We start from the raw sequence: 18,844 nt of genomic DNA, 5'->3' as shown, positions 1-18,844 counted from the left end.
CAGTGCTTCAATGTTTATATCTTTTATTAGATGTTCATGTGGTTTGGTTATTTGCCTTTTGGTTGAAAGTACACTGAGAGAGGACTTTTTTTTATTATTGATCTTAATATTTTTTTCATATTAATGTAATTTTTTAATCTAATTGAATACAATCTATTTGTGTATGATTATCAGTCCAAAGAGGGAGCGAGGAAAGAGGGGAACGTGAGGAGAAAGTGCAAGGTCAGGAAGAACCAGGTAAGGACACAGAGAGGGAGCAGTGACAGGCACAACAGAAACTGTTAAACTGCTTGAGAGAGTTGACCACCAAAAGTATTTTCCAACTTCAAGGTGAGGCGACACAGGTTAAAATGAAAGGAATAAATCTGCAGAGCCATAGTAGTATCTGCAGTAAAGATACTTTCATACATTGTACCATAGGCAAAGTTGCCTCCAATTTTATAATTTATTTATTTTTATCAATAATTTGTACATTTCAATGACTCTATTTTTGGAGTCTATTTTCATGTATCTGTATTGTATTACACACACACACCTTAAAAGTGAATCTCTGTCCAAAAAATGCACTCTGTTTACTTAATACTCACTATGATCCCCATTCATCATTTTCCCCCAGTAAAGTAATTAAGTTTAGGATGTGTTTTTTTTTTTTTATTCCAATCCATTCTTCTTTTGCAGCATTTAAATAACCTTTATCTGATTTGATGGTTTTGTTACAGACTGTTGCAGTATTTTGCTTTTCTTTCACAAATGTGGGATTAAATTGGGTTAAAATGTACAAAGCAGTGATGTCATGTTTTGTGACGAGGACCCAGGCACAGAGAGACTTGATGAATTTAAGAATCTTATGATTTAATAAAGAAATTTGCAGACTTGCACAGAGATGGTAAAATTATGATGACTGATAATGGAGACGAGGACAACAGACGACGAGGACAGGGAGGAACAGGTTTAAATGCACCAAGGAGACAGTCAGAGGGAACTCGGGACAACTGGAGACATTTAAGGAAGAAGAAGTCTCATCGTGACGAGTAAAGTTGATCTTGCCTGGCTGAGCAGCTCTGGGTGCTCAGCACCCCCAAACCTCTGATCCTAGAATCACCCCTGCTTTACACGTCTTATTCATCATTCAAGGACATCTTTCTGTCTAACATTCACACATTCATACTCCGATGAACGTATCAGGAGTGACACTGAATTCCGTATCTTGCCCAAGAATCTTTGACATGCTGAGCTTGTTTTACCGTTTCTCATTTTTGAGTCACCAGTAATGAGAGCTGTCATGTGTGAAATCTTATGGGCTCTGAGGTGGTACCGGGGACTTTCCTCGGGACCTGTGGCTTCTGGACCTAGCACCTCAAACCTGTTAGACACAGTAATGAGTGCCGCAGGACTGTCTTCCTTCTTTGCACTCCCCTTGGATAACTGTGCAGGGTGCAGAAGGAGCCTGCATAGTAAGAACAACCCCAGGTTTCTCTTCAGCACTGTAGACAGGCTGACAGAAAGTTAGAGCTCTGTTGAGGCAACCATCCCTTTAACCTTAACTAGTAACGATTCCCTTCCATATTTACAGTGTAATAGGTGTAGGCTGCTGGGAGCTTCCTGTAATGCCATTAACTCGTATGTTTATACACCTCTCTGCATTTAATTATTAGTTATTATTAATCTCTGGGTCGCTTCCACAGCATGTCTTTGTTCTGTCTTCCTCCCTCCTCTCCAATTGCATGCAGCAGATGGCCCCGCCCCTCCCTGAGCCTGGTTCTGCTGGAGGTTTCTTCCTGTTAAAAGGGAGTTTTTCCTTCCCACTGTCACCAAAGTGCTTGCTCATAGGGGGTGGGGGAGCATCCGATTGTTGTTTGTTTTTCCTGTATTATTGTAGGGTCTTTACTTTTTACAATATAAACTGCCTCGAGGCAATTGTTGTAATTCAGTGATACATAAATAAAATTGAATATTGATACCATAAATTCCATACGTTTTCCACAATAAAATACCCCACAAGACATTACATTTTGTTTGAATTTTTTATTGAAAGCACACAGCCGACAACCCTGTTTAAAGCCCATAAATAAATGAAACACTTAGTACTCTTGTGAGTTTTAGTGACAATATTTCAAAGATACATTCTTAACCCTGCCACCAAGTTAAAGAAATTAAAGATCGAACTTTTCAGCATCAAAGATTTCTGTGGCTGGCTGTGATGATGGTAATATGAGTCCATGTATTCATGCCAGATATGCATAAGAAAATTAATACATGGTGTAGTTGGGACTCGTACCACAATATTAAAGTGAGAATATAAGTATATATTAAAAGCTAGGAAGACCAGTCAAAACAGATTTTTTTAGAATGAAAATCAAAAGCGTATCTTTTAAAGCCCCCTGTTCTTGCCCGATACCAATGCACCAAACTCCTGGATGGAGATTTCTTTATTTAAGTACTGCTGAAGCTGGCGATTTGTGATGTGTCCAAGGCGCAGTGCATCATCGATGGAAAACTTTTTTCCTGACTTTCTGTCATGAAGCACAGAGGATTCTCCCTGCGGCCCTTTGACTGAGATCTCTTCCCAGTCACACTCCTGGCTCTGCAGGTTGACAAACATCTTCCAGTCGATCAGCCCTAGTTTGTAGGCTTCCTCTGGTCGCATCTCCTTGCCTGTATCTGGGTCGATGACGACAATAGACCTGCGGAGATGGCTTTCCCTCTGTTCCCTCTTCATCCTCACAGCTGCCAGGTTCTTTTTAAGCTTCTCTATCTCCTCATCCTTCTGGTTTGTTACAGCCCTCAGCTCTGCCAATTCCTTCTGTAATGAATCAAGCCTCAACTCCAAGTTCTTTGAATCCTCTCTTGGCGCAGACTCTGTAATTAGCCGAGTCTCTTTGCTTGTGATCTCAATCTCTGACCGAAGCTTGCGAATCTCATTTTGCAGCCTTTGGTTTTCCTGCTGCAATCGGCTACTTTCATCACGGATGTAGTCCAATTCTTTGGTAGACTTGGTGTTAGAAAACTCCATATCAGAGAGCCTGGAATTGAGGGTGGATAGTTCTTGGTCAAGTTCTCGCCTTCTCCTTTTCTCCTCTTCCAGCGTTCTCTTTAGGTTCTCAATCTCAATCTCTGCCTCTGGATCCCGTTCAACTTGGACTTTCTCAGTGCGGACAACCCTTTCCTTCACATCTACCTTTTCCAGGGTGATCTGCTGCTGAATAAGGACATTCAACTCTTTCTCAAGGAGGGTGCGTTTGTGACGCTCTTCATCAAGTTGTAGTTTGAGAATGGAGTGTTCCTTCTCCTGTTGAGGATCCTGCTGCAGAACCACCTTTTGTTTGACTGTCACCTTTTCACGATTTTCTTTGTCACGGATCTCTAGCTCATTAAGTCTAACCCGAAGCCGCTGGATCTCTAGTTCTGCATCACGCCTTGCCCTGCGCTCACGCTCCAGTTCTTCCAGCTGCATGTCCAGGTCAGTCTTCTGTCTCTGCAATTGGTAGAGCTCTGTTTTTAGGCTCTCCTTCTGTTTTTGCTCATTGTTGATGTTCTGTAAGAAGCTGTGACATTCTGACTTAAGGAGAGGATCCTCTTCCAGCTTGACCACTTCTTGCTGAACAATCTTCTCACGAACCTGAGACAAATCCATCTTTCTTAGTCTAATTTTTTCTTCTTGTTCTGTCCGTTCTCTCTCAAGGTCCAGGCGTTTCTGCTGTTCATCAGCCAGCTTCCTCTTTAGCATTTCAATTTCTTCCTTAGTCTTTGGATCTTCTCTGTACTGCAGCACTTCATTGACAACCTCTTTGGTCTGCACTTGGGGTTTGGTATTCTTCCATCTTTCGATTTCATCTCGAAGCTGGCGGATTTCTAGCTCAGATTTCTCAGTCTGGTGGCTTTTATCTACAATTTCATTGCGAAGTCTCTCCAGCTCTCTTTCAGTTTGTGGATCTATCTTATATTTGATTACTTCTTTGATGATCTCTTTAACTTCCACTTGAGGCCCTCTGTTCTTGAGCATGGTCAGCTCATCCTGCAGAGATCTCAACTGGAGCTCTGCATCTTTATACCGCCTCTGTTGCTCTACAAGTTCAAGACGGAGATTGGCCACTTCATTCTCAGCCTTGGGATCGGGCCGGACAATCTCTCGTACTTTCTCTTGAATCACAACCTTAGACTTCTCCTCCTCCAGGCTTGCAATTTTCCTCTGGAGGTCAGTCTTTTCCCGCTGTGATGATCTTCTTTTGGCCTTCTCATCTTCGAACTGCCTCCTAAGGTTTTCTACCTCTCTCTCAAAGGCAGTATCCTTCTCAACTTTCAGCACTTCCTTGATGGAAATCTTTTCCTCAGCCATTGATTTCTCCTTCTCCAGTCTTCGAAGCTTTTCTTGAAGAAATTGCAACTCATCCTCCAGCTGCCTTCTGCTTTCTATTTCCTTCTCTTTCCTGTCAAGCAGCACCCTGTACTCACTTTCAAGTTGGGGGTCATTCTGGACTTTGATCACCTCCTCTTCAGTGATTACCTCCTGTTCCTTGTTCTTCTCCTCAGCCAGGAGTGTCACATGTTTTTGGATCTCAATGAGCTCGTTGTCTTTCATCAGCCTCTGCCTTTTTAGCTCTTCCAGCTCCTCCCGAAGCTTTCGGACCGCCTCCTCCTGACCACGGTCTCTTTCTATACGCAAGACCTCCTTCACTGTGTACTGCTGTGCCCCTTCTTTGACCTCTGTCTCAAGGCCACGCAGCTTCAACTTTAGTACCTCAAGGTCATTCTCCAGGACATGGGTAGTGCGGCGCTCCTCTGACAACTTCTGCTGGACTTTGTAGACTTCTTCATCCAGCTGGGGGTCTGGAACCTTTTTAATTAGCTCCTTCTTAACAATTGTATCCTGGGGCTTTTGTCCTTCAAGCATATAAATGTCAGTCTGAATGGTCTCTATTTCTTTTTCTAGTTGCTCCCGCCTATGGATCTCATCGTCTAGCTGTTTTCTTATTCTCCACGGCTCTTCACCAGGGGCATTGGCTTGGACCGACTTGACATTTGTAACTTGGATAGTCTCAGATTGCTATAGAAAGAAAATAATCATTATTATTACTGTAGTTTTTATGTTTATGTAGCAATGATATGTAAAATAGTTTACCTGGCTCAGAAGACTGTTGGCAAACTCCAGATTCTGCAGTCTTTGCTTATTTACAGCATTCACCTCAGTAAACTTTGCCTCAATAGCTGCTTCCTGCAAACGATAAAATAACATGTAATGAAAATCATATACAGTAACTTCTGTAGGGGTTTTTGGCTTATGCCCTTAAGCTGAGGATTGTGGTTGTTAATTTGCACGAGTCTGTTTGTGTCAAGAAGCATCTCTTTTCCTGTAGATACCTTTTGCCCATAGACAGTATAAATATTGATGTTGCTTCTGGCCGGTGTCAAAGTGCCTCAACAATTTATATTTGTGCGTAAATATTGGCCACACCGCATTTCAGAATGGATGATTATCTGTACAGCTTGTGATTGACATGTCAATGAGGAAATGGATTCTCAGTCAGACATGACCCTCCTTATCACATCTGTCTTTTTTTTTTTTTTTTTTTTTTTCTTTAAACCAAGATGGCAATAGTGAAAAAATTCATCTTGAGGAAACCAATGGATGTCACAGCAGCAATGGCAATACTGTCTACACAGAGAGAAATGTTCCTCAAAGGGGTTGCAAATGTGTACAATAATTTTGTGAACCTTTTGAGGACTCGCATGAGTGTGCTACGTTTGACCAAACATCGAACAATTTTACAAATGCGTACATACAAACAAATACATTCAGATCATTTACGCACAGCGTCTTGAATCAGATGATTTTACTTTTCGATAACCTTGCTATGCGTACACAGATCACATCGCATGCCAACTTGGGGTTTTGAGACAAGTTGAACGCTGCCAGATCCACAAATGGAAAATGCATTCAAGTCCCAGTGTAAAACATCTTGGCTCCCACTGTAAATACTGTTATTGGTAAATCTGTGTTTTCTAGTATTTAATAACACAATGCCAGCAGATCAGCTGATCTTAATGCAGGCCTACAGCTCAGCTCATGCTGTAGGCTGGGATTCAATTCAAATTTATTACAGGGCACATTATTTAAGCTGCTTTAGCATCGTCACAGGTGCTGCACAACTGCAAGTCTATCACCAGCTCCTTGTTTTGTGATGCCATCCATCCATTCGCTTCCACTTATCCTTTTCAGGGTCGTGGGGGCTGCTGGAGCCTATCCCAGCTGTCATTGGGCGAGAGGCGGGGTACACCCTGGACAGGTCGCCAGTCTGTCGCAGGGCTAACACATAGAGGCAGACAACCATTCAGTCCCGCATTCACACCGATGGACAATTTGGATTAATCAGTTAACCTATCCCCACTAACTGTTGTTTTGACCATGTTTGTGTCCGAACTCAGCTTGTCTAAACAACCCGATAACTGCGTCATCAGGGTAATCTCAGCGCTTGTTTGAGAGTACCAGAGAAAACTGTAGTTTGAAATGCATCCAATAAAAGACTGGAACATTTCTGAGGTCACGATTCTTTCAGGATATATCAGGTTCTCTTGCTTTTGGTTATTCATTGTTTTAATTTGTATCCCAGCTGAAAATGAGCTCTGAGCTAGAAGACTTGTGTTGGTCATAGCAGTTAGCAACACAAGTTTAAACTGTGCTGTGTATTTTCACTTCACCGTGCATGCTGTGCCTTACCTCTGCCTTGACTGTTGCTGCAGGTGATTCCAATCTGCTCCTCTTGTATGTCTGAGGTACAAGTCCATCCTCAAGATCAAGGATAGATTTGAACTTCTCAGCTTCAGTCTCATAGTCCTGAAGAGTAAATCAGTAAACCAACATCAAACCTTTAACTTTTCTAAAAGATCATATGATAAAGAAAAAAAATCAATGGAGAAAAACTGACTTTGACAGCTTGCTGGTACAGCTGGGCATTTTTGGAGACATTGTTTAAATCAGACTCCTTTCTCGCTATATCAGATAACAGGTTCTGTAGAAAAGAGCAGAGTTAAGTGCCACTAACATTCATGTGTAACGAGAAATATGCAGAGTTATTGCTCAGCATTCATACCCTCTGATTTCTCAGCTTCGTTTCCACTTGTTTTGGGTCATCAGTGTCACGGGGCTCGTAATTTGGAACACGAGAGAGCCAGCTGTTCAAATTGTCATAATCATTGCAGTAGTTTTTGTACGCCATCTTGGCTCTCTGCAAGCTTTGAGCCCTGCACAAACAAACCAAAACATATCATCAGAGATTGTCTTTACATATGAAATGACCGTCTGTGCTTCAGGGACCCTGATGGTCACAAGCCAGAGCGTCGGTCAGGTAATACAGTTGTTCTGTAGTGCTTCTTCACGCTATCTCCATGCACCTTGGGCAGGTGATGTTGTGCTAGACATTTATGGCTGTCGATGACGTCCTGCGCTGTATTTGCTTTACATATTACTGACGTGCTTTCCTGCCCAACTTACCTCGAGTCAGTCTGCTGGTTGAGGTTGTTGTATCTCTTGTTGAGTTTCTGGACATCAGCTTCCTGCCTCTCGATGTCAGGGCAGTGCTCTTGGAACTTGTTGGCCATGTTCTCACAGCTGCTCTTGGCCAGACGCAGGTTCTGCTCTGTGTCAGAGACCAGTGTCCTCTGTGACCGCAGGTCCGCTCCGATATCCTGCCAGGGCAGCAAAAGACAAACTGCTTGAGACAACCTACAGTAAACAGACACGTCACCTGTCTGTGAACGTGTGGCAGTTTGGACATGAAGGAACATAAACTGAAACAGTAACAACAATTTTCAGTTCAGTTCATATAAAAGTGAATAAATTCTGTTCTGATATAAGACCATCTTACTGCAAGTTCCCGCTGGGTTTTCTCCATTGAAGAGACGTCAGCAGGAGCAACCTCCTCCCTGGCCAGCTTGTTCTCGTAGGTGGAGAGTAAGGTTTTTCCATTTTGCAGAGATGACTCCAGCTGGTTGGAATTCTTCAGCCTAAAGCAAAGTTCAAAAATGCCTGTCACTGAGCACACTGAAAACAGAAAAAGCAGAGGCATGCTGCTGCACTGATGGCACTTTGAAAGCAATAACCAGGTCACATACTTCTCCTGAGAGCACTGAAGAAGCTGCTCCACCTTGGTGTACTTCTTGTTGGCCTCATCCACCTTGCTGTGAAGTTGAGATGTGCTGGCACAATTTGGGTTTGAGACCAAGAAGCTCTGTGCTTCCTGCACTTTAGAAGACTTCTCTGGTTCAATCCTTCTGACAGCAGCAGCAATGTCCTGGAGAGAAACGTGTACTGGTGAGTTGCACAGTGCAAAAACACACTCTTTGCTTGGTGGGCTAAACCGAGCAGAGAGAAGCAGCTTTAATATCAAACCAAAGAACAAAGCCGACGTTCTTACTTTCATGTCCTGCAGGCGGTCAGTACTGTCCTGCAGTGTCCTGTTCTGTTCCAGCGGAGGGCGCACTCGAGCATAGATGGATTTCTCCTGTTTGTCCAGGTCACTGACAACCTTATCCAGACCAGCCATCAGCTGGCGGCACTGCTGTTCCTGTTTGTCTGAGGCTACATGCAGCAGTGTGAGAGGGCAGGAAACATATTCATCACACGCACACTTGATCTGAAATCTTCCAGCCAGCAGCACGTTTAGATTTATAGTAGCTTCTTTTCATGCTTCATGGTTATGAAACTCAAAATTTCAACTTAATGAGCAACTTGAAGTTTTGAGTTACTTCTGAGTAACTCAAGAACCCAAAGTTTCGACTAACAGATGGAAAAGAAGTGGCAGAAACAACAGTTTATATCACTGTGTCATGAAGGCAACATGTCTATTCTGTGTGTGTCCTTTTTGTATGTAGCCTGCTCAGATTTACTGTGTGTGAGAAAAACAAATGTGTCATAGAAGAAACAAGGCGAACACAAAAGCAGACGGTAAACCACATCTGGATTGCCCCACTCTGTCCTGGTGTTCTGAGCAAGAAATCATCCAAATTTGCAGAGAACTGGACTGAAACATCAGTCAGCTCTAGTGCAGTGATTAAATTATTATTGTATGTAGAGAGGAGAGAGAACAGCTTGAGGAAGCCTGGAGAAGTGTTCCTGAAGATGCTTGGATAGAAAGCTGAGAGTTCAGGCTGTGCTCAGCGGTGCTCACACCAAATATTTCTACAAACTGTCTGTTTGCACGTTCCTCATGATCCTATGTCCTAATTATGAAGAAACAAAGGCTCAACGTCATCTTATTATTTGAGAAAAACTCAACATATTTTTGGTGAAGGTTTCACTAACATAGTTGCTTGAATAGATGAGAAAAACAGAGCATGTTGCGGTTATGCGAGTTTCCTAGTGTGAGGATTATTGTGACAAACAGAGCAACGTCATTAACTCTAAGAACCAGGGCAGCCTTTCACCTGGAGGGAAGGCAGAGCAGTTGCATATATTTGAGTGTACTGGCAGCAAACAGTGTGAGTCAGAGGCACCAGCACACTGGAAGGTTATACTAGAAATCAGCTGGTCTGTCATAACCAACTAACTTGGCTAATCGTGGTGCTAATATATTATTGTGCGTCATGCGTACCTGTAGCGGTTGCAGTTCCGCTCGTCTTCTTCAGCTCGTCCAAGCGTTTCTGCAGACTTCCCTTGGTGGCTGCCATCTTCTGTTTGATAGCTTTCTGCTGTCCGGTCAGGCTGCAGCACACACACGACATACTGTTACAGCTGTAGATGCCCTCATCGGCCGAAGGAGTTTAGAAAGCCCTTTGTACACACTCACTTGTCGGCGATGGCCACAGCCTCCGGGTCGGTGGGGGGGAACATGAAGCAGATGCCCGGGGCAGTGATCTTGTGTCCGGCCGCATCCTTCACGTCCCATTTGGAACCATTTTGCCGCAGGAGAGTGTACCTCTCCCCCCGCACGATCTGACCCTACACGGGGAAACAGAACGCGTCACTGGATCACGCCGCTATCGTCTCAGTATTACGTGTGAAGGACGCAGTACGTACGTCATCGGTGTCAAATTCGCACAGAGCCTCGACAGGGATCAGCTTCTGGGGTGTTTCCCTGCGGTACTTCAGAGGCAACACCTGAAGGCTGCGCTTCTGAAGAGCCTTAACCCGCTCGTCAAAGTTCTCGATGGCCTTGGCTTCATCCTGCACACAAGAAACGCACAAGCGTGTCGTCACCGTACGCAGTCAGTGATGCTATCAGCTACGGTCTATGTGCAGATAAAAGAACTCACGTCCAGCTCCCTGATCAGGCCCTCCATCTGATACATGTCTTTGAACTCGGGGTTGTACTTCTGGCTGATCTCCGTGTCCAGACGCTTCAGCAGGTCCTGAGTGTCGCGCGCCTCCTTGTGGAACTGCATGCAGACACACACGTACAGATGAGCTTCACTCTTTAAATGCGTCTCTGTGCATGTCACCTGTCACACTGACCTTGTGGTACTCATCCATGTGTTTGAGGTGGTTCTCCTCACAGATGAGCAGGTTCAGGTGTTCCTTCCAGTCAGCGTGGACTGCTTCCATATGAGCCTGACAACAACGTGGTTTATGCGTAACATTATAGAGATGTGCGGCAACAGAGTTAATAATGAGACAATAAGAAGCACCAGTATGGCTTCTTCCCCCCTTTTTACATCCATCTGAAGGATGAACGTCTTACGTTGCCCATAACAGACTGTGAGATAACAAGTGGAAGCAGCTCATTTGTTGCCTGAGCTGCTCGTATGCCAACTGGGTCCAACCCACAAACAGTGTTTTTAGACAAAACGAGAAGCGCATCATCCGTCTGCTGTGTGAGGACTGAAAAGCGCCTTGAAGCCCCGCTGTCTTTAAAACATGACCCTGCTCTACCGCAGACTCCCGTGGACCCAGGGCCCAGGCAGAAACGCACTATGAAAGAGTCAAAGTGTGCGGATGGTGGGTACCTCCATAACATTCTTCCCTGGATGGTCGGAGGCAATCAGCTTTTCTCCATCATCGTTCAGCTTGGTGATGGTGCCCTCCTTGGACTCCAGACATTTACTGATGAAATTCTGTTGGTTGAGACAAATTTGCTGAGCGAGCTGAGCTTGTTTCACTCGCCGTGCACGTGTGTGAATTCCACAGCTACCTCGTACTGCCTCTGCCGGGCAGGGTAGTCCAGGTTGTTGTCACTCCAGTCGTATTTGATCCTCTCCTCTGCCTGCTGGTCCATCCAGTACAGCTCGTTGGTGCAGCGCTGCATGTAGTCTCGCAGGCTCATCAGGTTGCGCTGTCGAGCGCTGGAGTTAGCCTAGCCGAGGGAACAGGAAGCTTAGTCACCAACAGCTTTATTTGAGGTTTTTACAAGCGCCTGGACGAGTCAAGGAAAGTTTTGTTTGCGTTTGAATTCAAACGATATGATTCTGTGTTTTAATATAATTAGCATGAATCTGATGAGCTTGATTTTGTAAGTGGCCTTTCCAGCCTGTATGAATGATAACAACTTGTGCTACAGTCAGAGTTTACTTGTTATTAATCTTTTCAAAAACTAGGTGCTGAAAAGATTTCATGTAGTAAAATCAAGTTCTTGAGTTTTTAACAAATTCATGTTTTTGCTAAAGATAAAACACTTCAGTGGAGAACCGGCTGGTGTGTCAGCAGCACTACTGTCAGCTAGGGCTGGGTTTTGATTATCGATTTATCGAGTAAAATCGATTCTGGTCTGGATAACGTGATATCGAGTCATTAAAATCCTGAATCGATTTTTTAATATAAATTTATTTTGCCCAAAATGCCAGAATCTCAGGTTAAACCTCACCAAATTTCAACAACCACCAACAAAACAGTAAATGAGAGCAGGAACACGGCTTCTGCACAAAGACGTAAACACAAAACGCCGACGCATCAGAATCAGTGAGATGTGACTTTCTCACCCGACGGCACGCACAGGGACACGCCGTCGGGGCTGAAAGCCGACAGCTCGCTGACTCTGAAGCATCGGCGTTTTGTGTTTACGTCGTTTTTGCGCTGATTCTGAAGCTGTTAGTTTATCTCTCTCCAAACAATATTGACCGAAGATCCAAACTACGCTTCACATAAACGTCGTCATGAGGGCGATCGTGGCTCAAGAGTTGGGAGTTCGCCTTGTAATCGGAAGGTTGCCGGTTCGAGCCCCGGCTCGGACAGTCTCGGTCGTTGTGTCCTTGGGCAAGACACTTCACCCGTTGCCTACTGGTGGTGGTCAGAGGGCCCGGTGGCGCCAGTGTCCGGCAGCCTCGCCTCTGTCAGTGCGCCCCAGGGCAGCTGTGGCTACAATGTAGCTGCCATCACCAGTGTGTGAATGTGTGTGTGAATGGGTGGATGACTGGATATGTAAAGCGCTTTGGGGTCCTTAGGGACTAGTAAAGCGCTATATAAATACAGGCCATTTACCATTTATTTACCAATTCACTCTGACCTTTGCTGTTTTGCTGGTGTTGGCAGCTGCTTTTTGTTGTTGTTGTTTTTTCTTACTTCCGACAAGAAAGCCTAATTTCTGCTGTTCAATACTGAACAAATTAAAACTTTTTAAAATTATGCAAAACTGCAAAATGCTTTGCGATGTCTCCAATCAAACCTCTGTTACTTTGCTCTGCTTCGCTTTGTTTTTGACTGCACAATATTTTTAAGGTCATCTGCTATAAAAACACAGACCAGGAAAAATGCCTTCATGTTGTTCTGCGTTTCATCCTCAGTTACTTTGACACAAAGGCCTCTGCTGTGATGCTCACACCTCTGATAAAGTCTCACAAGTGTCAGGTTTCTTTTTATAGATATAAAAATATAGATATGTACTGATAAGTGATCAGAATTATAATATTTCTGACTGCCTGAGGCAAAATCTTCCCGAATCGAATCGATTCTAGAAATCAGTGACGATACCCAGCCCTACTGTCAGCCGGCTGGATGCTGTGTGCATACACCGCACTCACCATGGATCACAGTGAAACTACACAAAAGCGCACATATATCATACACACAGAAACGAACACTTACCAGCAGTTTGTTGTACTTTGACTGAAGGCTGCTGACGTATTCCTGCAGAACAAAGCAGAGCAGACACACAGAGGGTCAGCGAGGAACCGACGCAGGACGTCCAACTGTGCAAACCTTTGATTCTGACATCATGTCACCTTGTCTCCACTGGCAGAGATGTGAGGAGCCAGAGCCTCCACCTCACTGTGGAAGATGTTGTGTTCCTCCACCTCGTTCTCCACAGAGGGCAGGTCCTGGCCAAAGCCCTTGTTTTGCAGGTTGTCCTGAGCAGAGACACATGGTGTGCATCATGAATGAATTCCACTTTTCTGAAATGAAACGTCTAAAAAGCGACCTATGTCTAACACCCTCTGCAGACATGTGATGTGAAATTTCTGCCATGCAGACATGGAATACTTTTATTGTGTTCACCTGTGCACTGTACAAACAAATACCTGACTCCATTGTTTAAGCAGGACTCCTGCTAACCCACAGTGACAGTGATCTGCAGCGTGCGAGCCACCTGCTGCATGTAAGCACCATGTGCACACACAGCTAAGGCGTGCTTGTGTTCCCTCAGTAACTGAAAGTTTCTCAGTTGTTGCACTGACATAAAGACCTAACGAGGCGTTCCTCTGTAACACCGTGCTGGACCTAGCAGCGAGTGCTGCACACTGTGGCTTGAATTCATGTTTGCTGGGTTTTTGTTTACCAGCTTTTCATCCATCATGTTGCCCCAGTTGATGCTGGGCTTGCCCTCAGTGCGGACCAGGTGGTAGATGTGGCCGTGCTCCTCTTTCAGCTTCGTCACTCTGTCACGCAGTTGCTTCATGCTGAATACACACAGAAACGCGAACACAACATTTTAGGTAACAGAGCCAGCAGGTAACAGTAACCAGGTCTTCCTCAGGTCTTCGTGAATATTCATGACTTAACATTAAGCTTTTGTGTGCATCATGCACTAGCAGGCACAACTAAGGTGGTTTGCGTAGCGTGAAATAGCGTTCACTCACTCCTGTGCTATCATCTCAGCCTGCGGATGCTGAAGGCGTCTGGCGTTGACGACGTCTTCATCCAGGCCACTCAGCAGCTCCAGAGAATTGAGGAGTCTCTTGTTGGTGTCTTCTTGATACAGGGGCTGCTTCCCCTCATTGATCTTGCTCACATCCTGTGAGGAAAGAGTCAGTCATGTGGAGTTAGCCAAACACTGCCAGCCTTTCAGCTGAATAGACAGAAGCTGAAAGTGTATCATGACAGTGCTGTGGCTCTGAGCTCAGATGGGCACTAACGTGTGGCTGTGGTGGTTTTTATATGACGGCTAACATGCTCCATGTTGAAATAAGCTGTGGTCTATTTCTCAAAGAGGCTGATACATATGTAATTATAGCCGACAGCACACATGAAGCTGATTGGACTGACTGGAGACATGAGCGTTGCTGCAGCACTCTACCTTGTTGAGGTTCTGCTCCACATCGTAGATATTCTTCTCCACTTTGTCAGCATTCTTCTGCAGCTTCTCGATCAGTGTGGCGAGTTCTGTGCTGGGAGCACTGAGAGACGACACACAGAGACATCCTTAATGACGTCACACACAGGCTTTTCTGGATCCCTGTGAAGCAACTCTGTAACACTCGATGGAACATATATCATAATTGCAGAAGCTGAAAATAGCGGCTTCGTAACAAGCTCAACCCCTTCGATTATGAGCCGCAGAACAGCAGCTCGACGCTTTCAGAAATACAAAACACCAAGAACTGATCAGTCAGTGTTCAGCACTGCAAGCCCCATCACTAAAGTACTACTCCAGGGTTAGTACTTTAACGAGGCATCAGAGAAGTGCAGAGCACGTGGTTTAAAACTAAACCAGCAGATCTGACAAACTGGGAACCCATCACGAGTAGCAAAGAGTGCCAAGGCATGTAAAGAGTTCAAATGTAGTCAGTGTCAGAGTTCTGAATGGGGCAACAAATGCAGGATAAATGTACTGGACTTCTTTGCTGTGCACTGTTAGTTTCAACAGCGACACGTTTGTACAGAAACTGACATCGTGTTACTCGTACAGGTGATCCAGGACCCAGCTGACCTTCTCGATAGATTTAATTGTGGATTTAAGTGGAAAGCAGCGAGTACTCTGTACAGTACCTGTGCTGTTCATTACACAGAGTGATAACGAGTCATCATCTCACTGCATGTTTCCATCACACCTGGTGTCAGACAGCAATCAATGACCAGTGACAATTTGGGTGAAAATGAGCACAACTCACTACAGTACGGCGCAAACGTTAGCCACCACTGAACAACACAGGAAATCAGTCCTGTGGTCATCTCCCTGCACAGCTCCTCCATCTGAGGCATCCATCACTGTAGCACACAGTGCGATAGTTACACCTGTTTGTACATCGTCTACGGTGAAAACACCAAAATAAGAAAGTTTTACAGTTCAGAGTAAAACGTCAGTCGTATAAAGTTAATCTCTTCAATACTCTGGATGCTTATAATTGAGCCGTTTGTTCATATATTAGAGCCACTTCTCATACTTGTAACTTTGTAATAAGTTGTATTATTTAATTTAGTCCAGTCTGTTACTGCTGTTGTCTTGGAGCAACTATAGTCACATCGTTTCCTGAGGGATTAATAAAGTGTGTTGATTGATAACATCAGAGCTCATGAGTCTGACTGTGAATGCTGTGAATCTCCGATCTCAGTGGATAAGTTGCCATTAGGTAGCTGACATATTCCCTAAAATGGGGGAAACTAGCCCAGCGAGTTTTTGTTACACACACACGCACACGTTACATAATGCTCGATGCAGTACTTTCAAAGCTGAGCTGATTTTTACTTTAACACAAACAAGTCTGAACTGGTGCGCACTGTCGAGCTGTTCTGGGCAAGCTCATCCAAAACAACACCCAACAGACTGAGGGGGATTTCTGACTGTAGTGACAAACATGAAGAAGACGTCTCATCTACAACTTTACACACTCGTCTTCTAAACATCACAACACCAAATACGTGAGAACACAGGAACATGAACGCCTGTACTGTCTGTACTGTGCTCCTGCATGATTGGCACCACTTGTTGCATAAAACTTGTGTAAAAGTGGAGCGTTGTTTTCATTGTGAATCCAGAACAGATGTGAGCTCACCCTGCTGTGGTCACCAAAGAGTGCACAGTGTCAGATCACCAAACAAGAAGCAGTGCTGTGCTGATCTGCAATGCTCCAACAGTTTAAGCTGCTCTGCTTTGTTTTGTGTGTTTCTGGGTCCTGGGGAGGTCGCTGGCTTTAACACAGTGTTCTCACTGAGGCTGTGTTAGTTCTGAAAAGGATCTGGCGCTCAACAAACACAACTCACGTGTTTCCACAGGGAGCTGGTTAAATCAGAACCAGAACGCTCCAGCATTAGGTCACACAGGGTGTGGAAGCCTGCTGCTAACACTAAAGCATCGCTGCAAACCCCGAGCCCTTTCCTCTCTGTGTGTACACTGAGATGTGCTGAGCATGTTGTTAACCAACTGGAAGGTCGGTGGTCTGAGCCCCAGCTCCGCCGCCTCGCCTTTACAGTCGTCTCTGTTTGCTGGGCTTTGGCTTAAAACCTGGCTCATCCTTCACACACGCACACCTACACCTGAACAAGAAGAGCAGCATGAAGAGGGGTGGAGCTGCATTACTCAGATTCCATTGCAATCTGTTGGTGGTTATCACAGGGCACGAGTGACTATAATGAACGATATGCACTAAGACGGACGAATCACTGTGCTGGTGTAAACACATGCTTCACACGAACATGACGCCACAACACCAAAACAAAGACTCCTTTGCTGTTGGCGCAGGTGTGGCAGCAGGACAAACATCTCTCACCGATACCTGCTGCTTGGCTGTGCTGTTTCTAAGCCAGCGCTCTGTAATGATTTAACACGCTCACTTTCTCACTTTCACCACGGCATGTACCCTGGACCACGCCAGTACAACAGCTGAAGTGACTGGCCCTGGTGCAGTGACATTATGGGCGAGGCTGCAAGGAATTCCTCTCACATTGTGTTTCTAAGGAGGGCAGCAGAAAACTTATCGAACCAGTTACCGCAAACTAACCAGGGCTTATCGGCCACACCCACTCTCCAGTTAATGCACAAACTATGTAGTCTAACGCCGAGTTTCGGCCCTGCCCGTCTGACTGTAGCTCATACAGACACCACCAGAACGTTTACATCCCGCGATCCATCAGGACACAATGATCCGAGCCTGTGTTAAAGCGCCTGGACGGACAGCTCCGCGTTCTTTCCATCTGCTGCTGGTTTAGCGCACAGCGCTGCGCTAAGACCGCTCTGTGTGCACAAACAAGTAATACGATACGCGCATATAAACTCCGAGCTTCAGCACAGCCGGGCTCACCCCGGTGTGATCATTTAACCATCCTTTTGTCTGAGATGTGGCGTGAGTCCGCTGATCGTGTAGAAATCACTACAAGTTAGGACAGATGAAGCTCGCGAGCCGCTCTGAAGGGCTCGAGCGCAGAGGAACAAGCTCCTACTTACGTCTGTTTCGGCTGCGTTATCGTGGTGGACTTGGTCTTCTTCTTCAGCATGATGAAGGTCACCTGTCAGCGGCTTTCCACAGAAACAGACCCAGCAGTACAGGTGAGTCTCGGCTGCGCGCGCTCGCTGCGTCGCTGTGTGTCAAAGTCAGATATGTCCACGCGCCCTTCTCACTATCAGAGCGTGCCGTCCCAGCTCAGAGTACCAGAGCCAATGAAGTCAGCGCTTCCAGCCTGACCTTCTACCTGTCAGCAGCCAGGGGTGGGAGGGTCCAAAGAGCGAGGCCCCGCCTTCATAGCCTTCCCCTCTCACACCCACGCAAACACGTTGTGTGTTCCACTGAAAAAGTGAATGAATTCTACAGTAAAACGAGGCGCGTCCGTTTCAAAGTTTCAGTTGGGAGTAATCAGCAGTTTGTGTGCTGCACCTGTAACACCAGCACGGCTGCCTCAGGTATGCAGCAGACCAGCTGCTGTATCAAAGCTTAGTGCCAGCTGCAGAATGGCCACTGCAGCACGGGCCTGTGTAAAAGCGGGGTGTCCTGGTCAGGTTTCTCATTTCTTTCTTTCATATAAACATCAGCAGCACACCTGCAGGCCTGGCACACCCACAAGTTATTTAAAGTGCTGGGAAATCTTAGCTTTGACTCATAGCAGCCACGCTTGGGTGTTAGGGGAGTGACCTCTGTTAGCAGCACAATGTTCCCTTTTATAAAGCAAAAACTATTTGGAAATACTTTGTGGAACATCAAAGTTGAAGGTGTTTCTTCATATTCTGCAGATCTCTGGCCAAGTGGCATGTGCAGGTTTGATCATTGGCCCCAGCTGCTACAGGTCGTTTCAGTGACCTTAGTATTGGGGTCACTGCGAATCAGAGCCAGTTTCAGACAGCTGGATCTCTGTTCACTGCCTTTTCCTGCAGAGTATGTATCTGAAAATACAACCTGTCCTGTGTGCATGACTGGCTCTGGGTGTGGCAGCTAGGACAGCTCTGGCTGAACCAGTCAGACTTGACACTGTGCTCTGTGTGATTGCTGTGTTGTGTTTGTGTGTGCGACAGTGACAGTGTGACTGCAGGAATTCAGATACAGAGTAAAGGCATTTCAACATCCACACTTTAGTTTTCGACTTTTTGATTCAGCTCACTTTATTTGTTAGTTTGTTTTCTGTTTGACATCCAGTTTTATAGAAAAAAGTGCACCTTTCCCTTTTCCTGAATACAACCTCCAGTGAGTTGTTGGAGGTTTGTAGGTGTTTATTTATGGACAGCTGTCTGCAGTCAGCTTGACGTCTGGACTGCTGCCAAACCCTGACTTTTTTCAG

General features: G+C 45.3%; 1 protein-coding gene across 1 annotated transcript; it reads right to left on the bottom strand.

Moving 5' to 3' along the window:
* Positions 1 to 2,010: 2,010 nt before the first annotated feature.
* Positions 2,011 to 17,747, bottom strand: ppl (periplakin). Its single transcript, XM_085402857.1, has 22 exons — positions 17,523 to 17,747; positions 14,439 to 14,538; positions 14,002 to 14,156; positions 13,701 to 13,821; positions 13,147 to 13,272; positions 13,010 to 13,051; positions 11,124 to 11,285; positions 10,939 to 11,046; positions 10,448 to 10,543; positions 10,249 to 10,371; positions 10,013 to 10,159; positions 9,783 to 9,934; positions 9,588 to 9,697; positions 8,412 to 8,575; positions 8,110 to 8,288; positions 7,863 to 8,001; positions 7,490 to 7,683; positions 7,089 to 7,239; positions 6,924 to 7,007; positions 6,716 to 6,832; positions 5,120 to 5,212; positions 2,011 to 5,044 (listed from the first exon to the last, which is right to left on the bottom strand). Exons 1-22 carry the CDS (start codon positions 17,570 to 17,572, stop codon positions 2,372 to 2,374), a joined length of 5,286 nt encoding a protein of 1,761 aa, XP_085258983.1. The 5' UTR covers positions 17,573 to 17,747; the 3' UTR covers positions 2,011 to 2,371.
* Between the last annotated feature and the right edge of the window lie 1,097 nt (positions 17,748 to 18,844).

The sequence above is a fragment of the Rhamphochromis longiceps genome, linkage group LG4, assembly GCF_057381845.1.
Source record: "Rhamphochromis longiceps isolate RC_006_pf linkage group LG4, R_longiceps_female_GT1.1, whole genome shotgun sequence".
NCBI lineage: Eukaryota > Metazoa > Chordata > Actinopteri > Cichliformes > Cichlidae > Rhamphochromis > Rhamphochromis longiceps.
The sequence above is the reverse complement of the archived record's forward strand: the minus strand, read 5'-3'. Positions and strand labels throughout refer to the sequence as shown.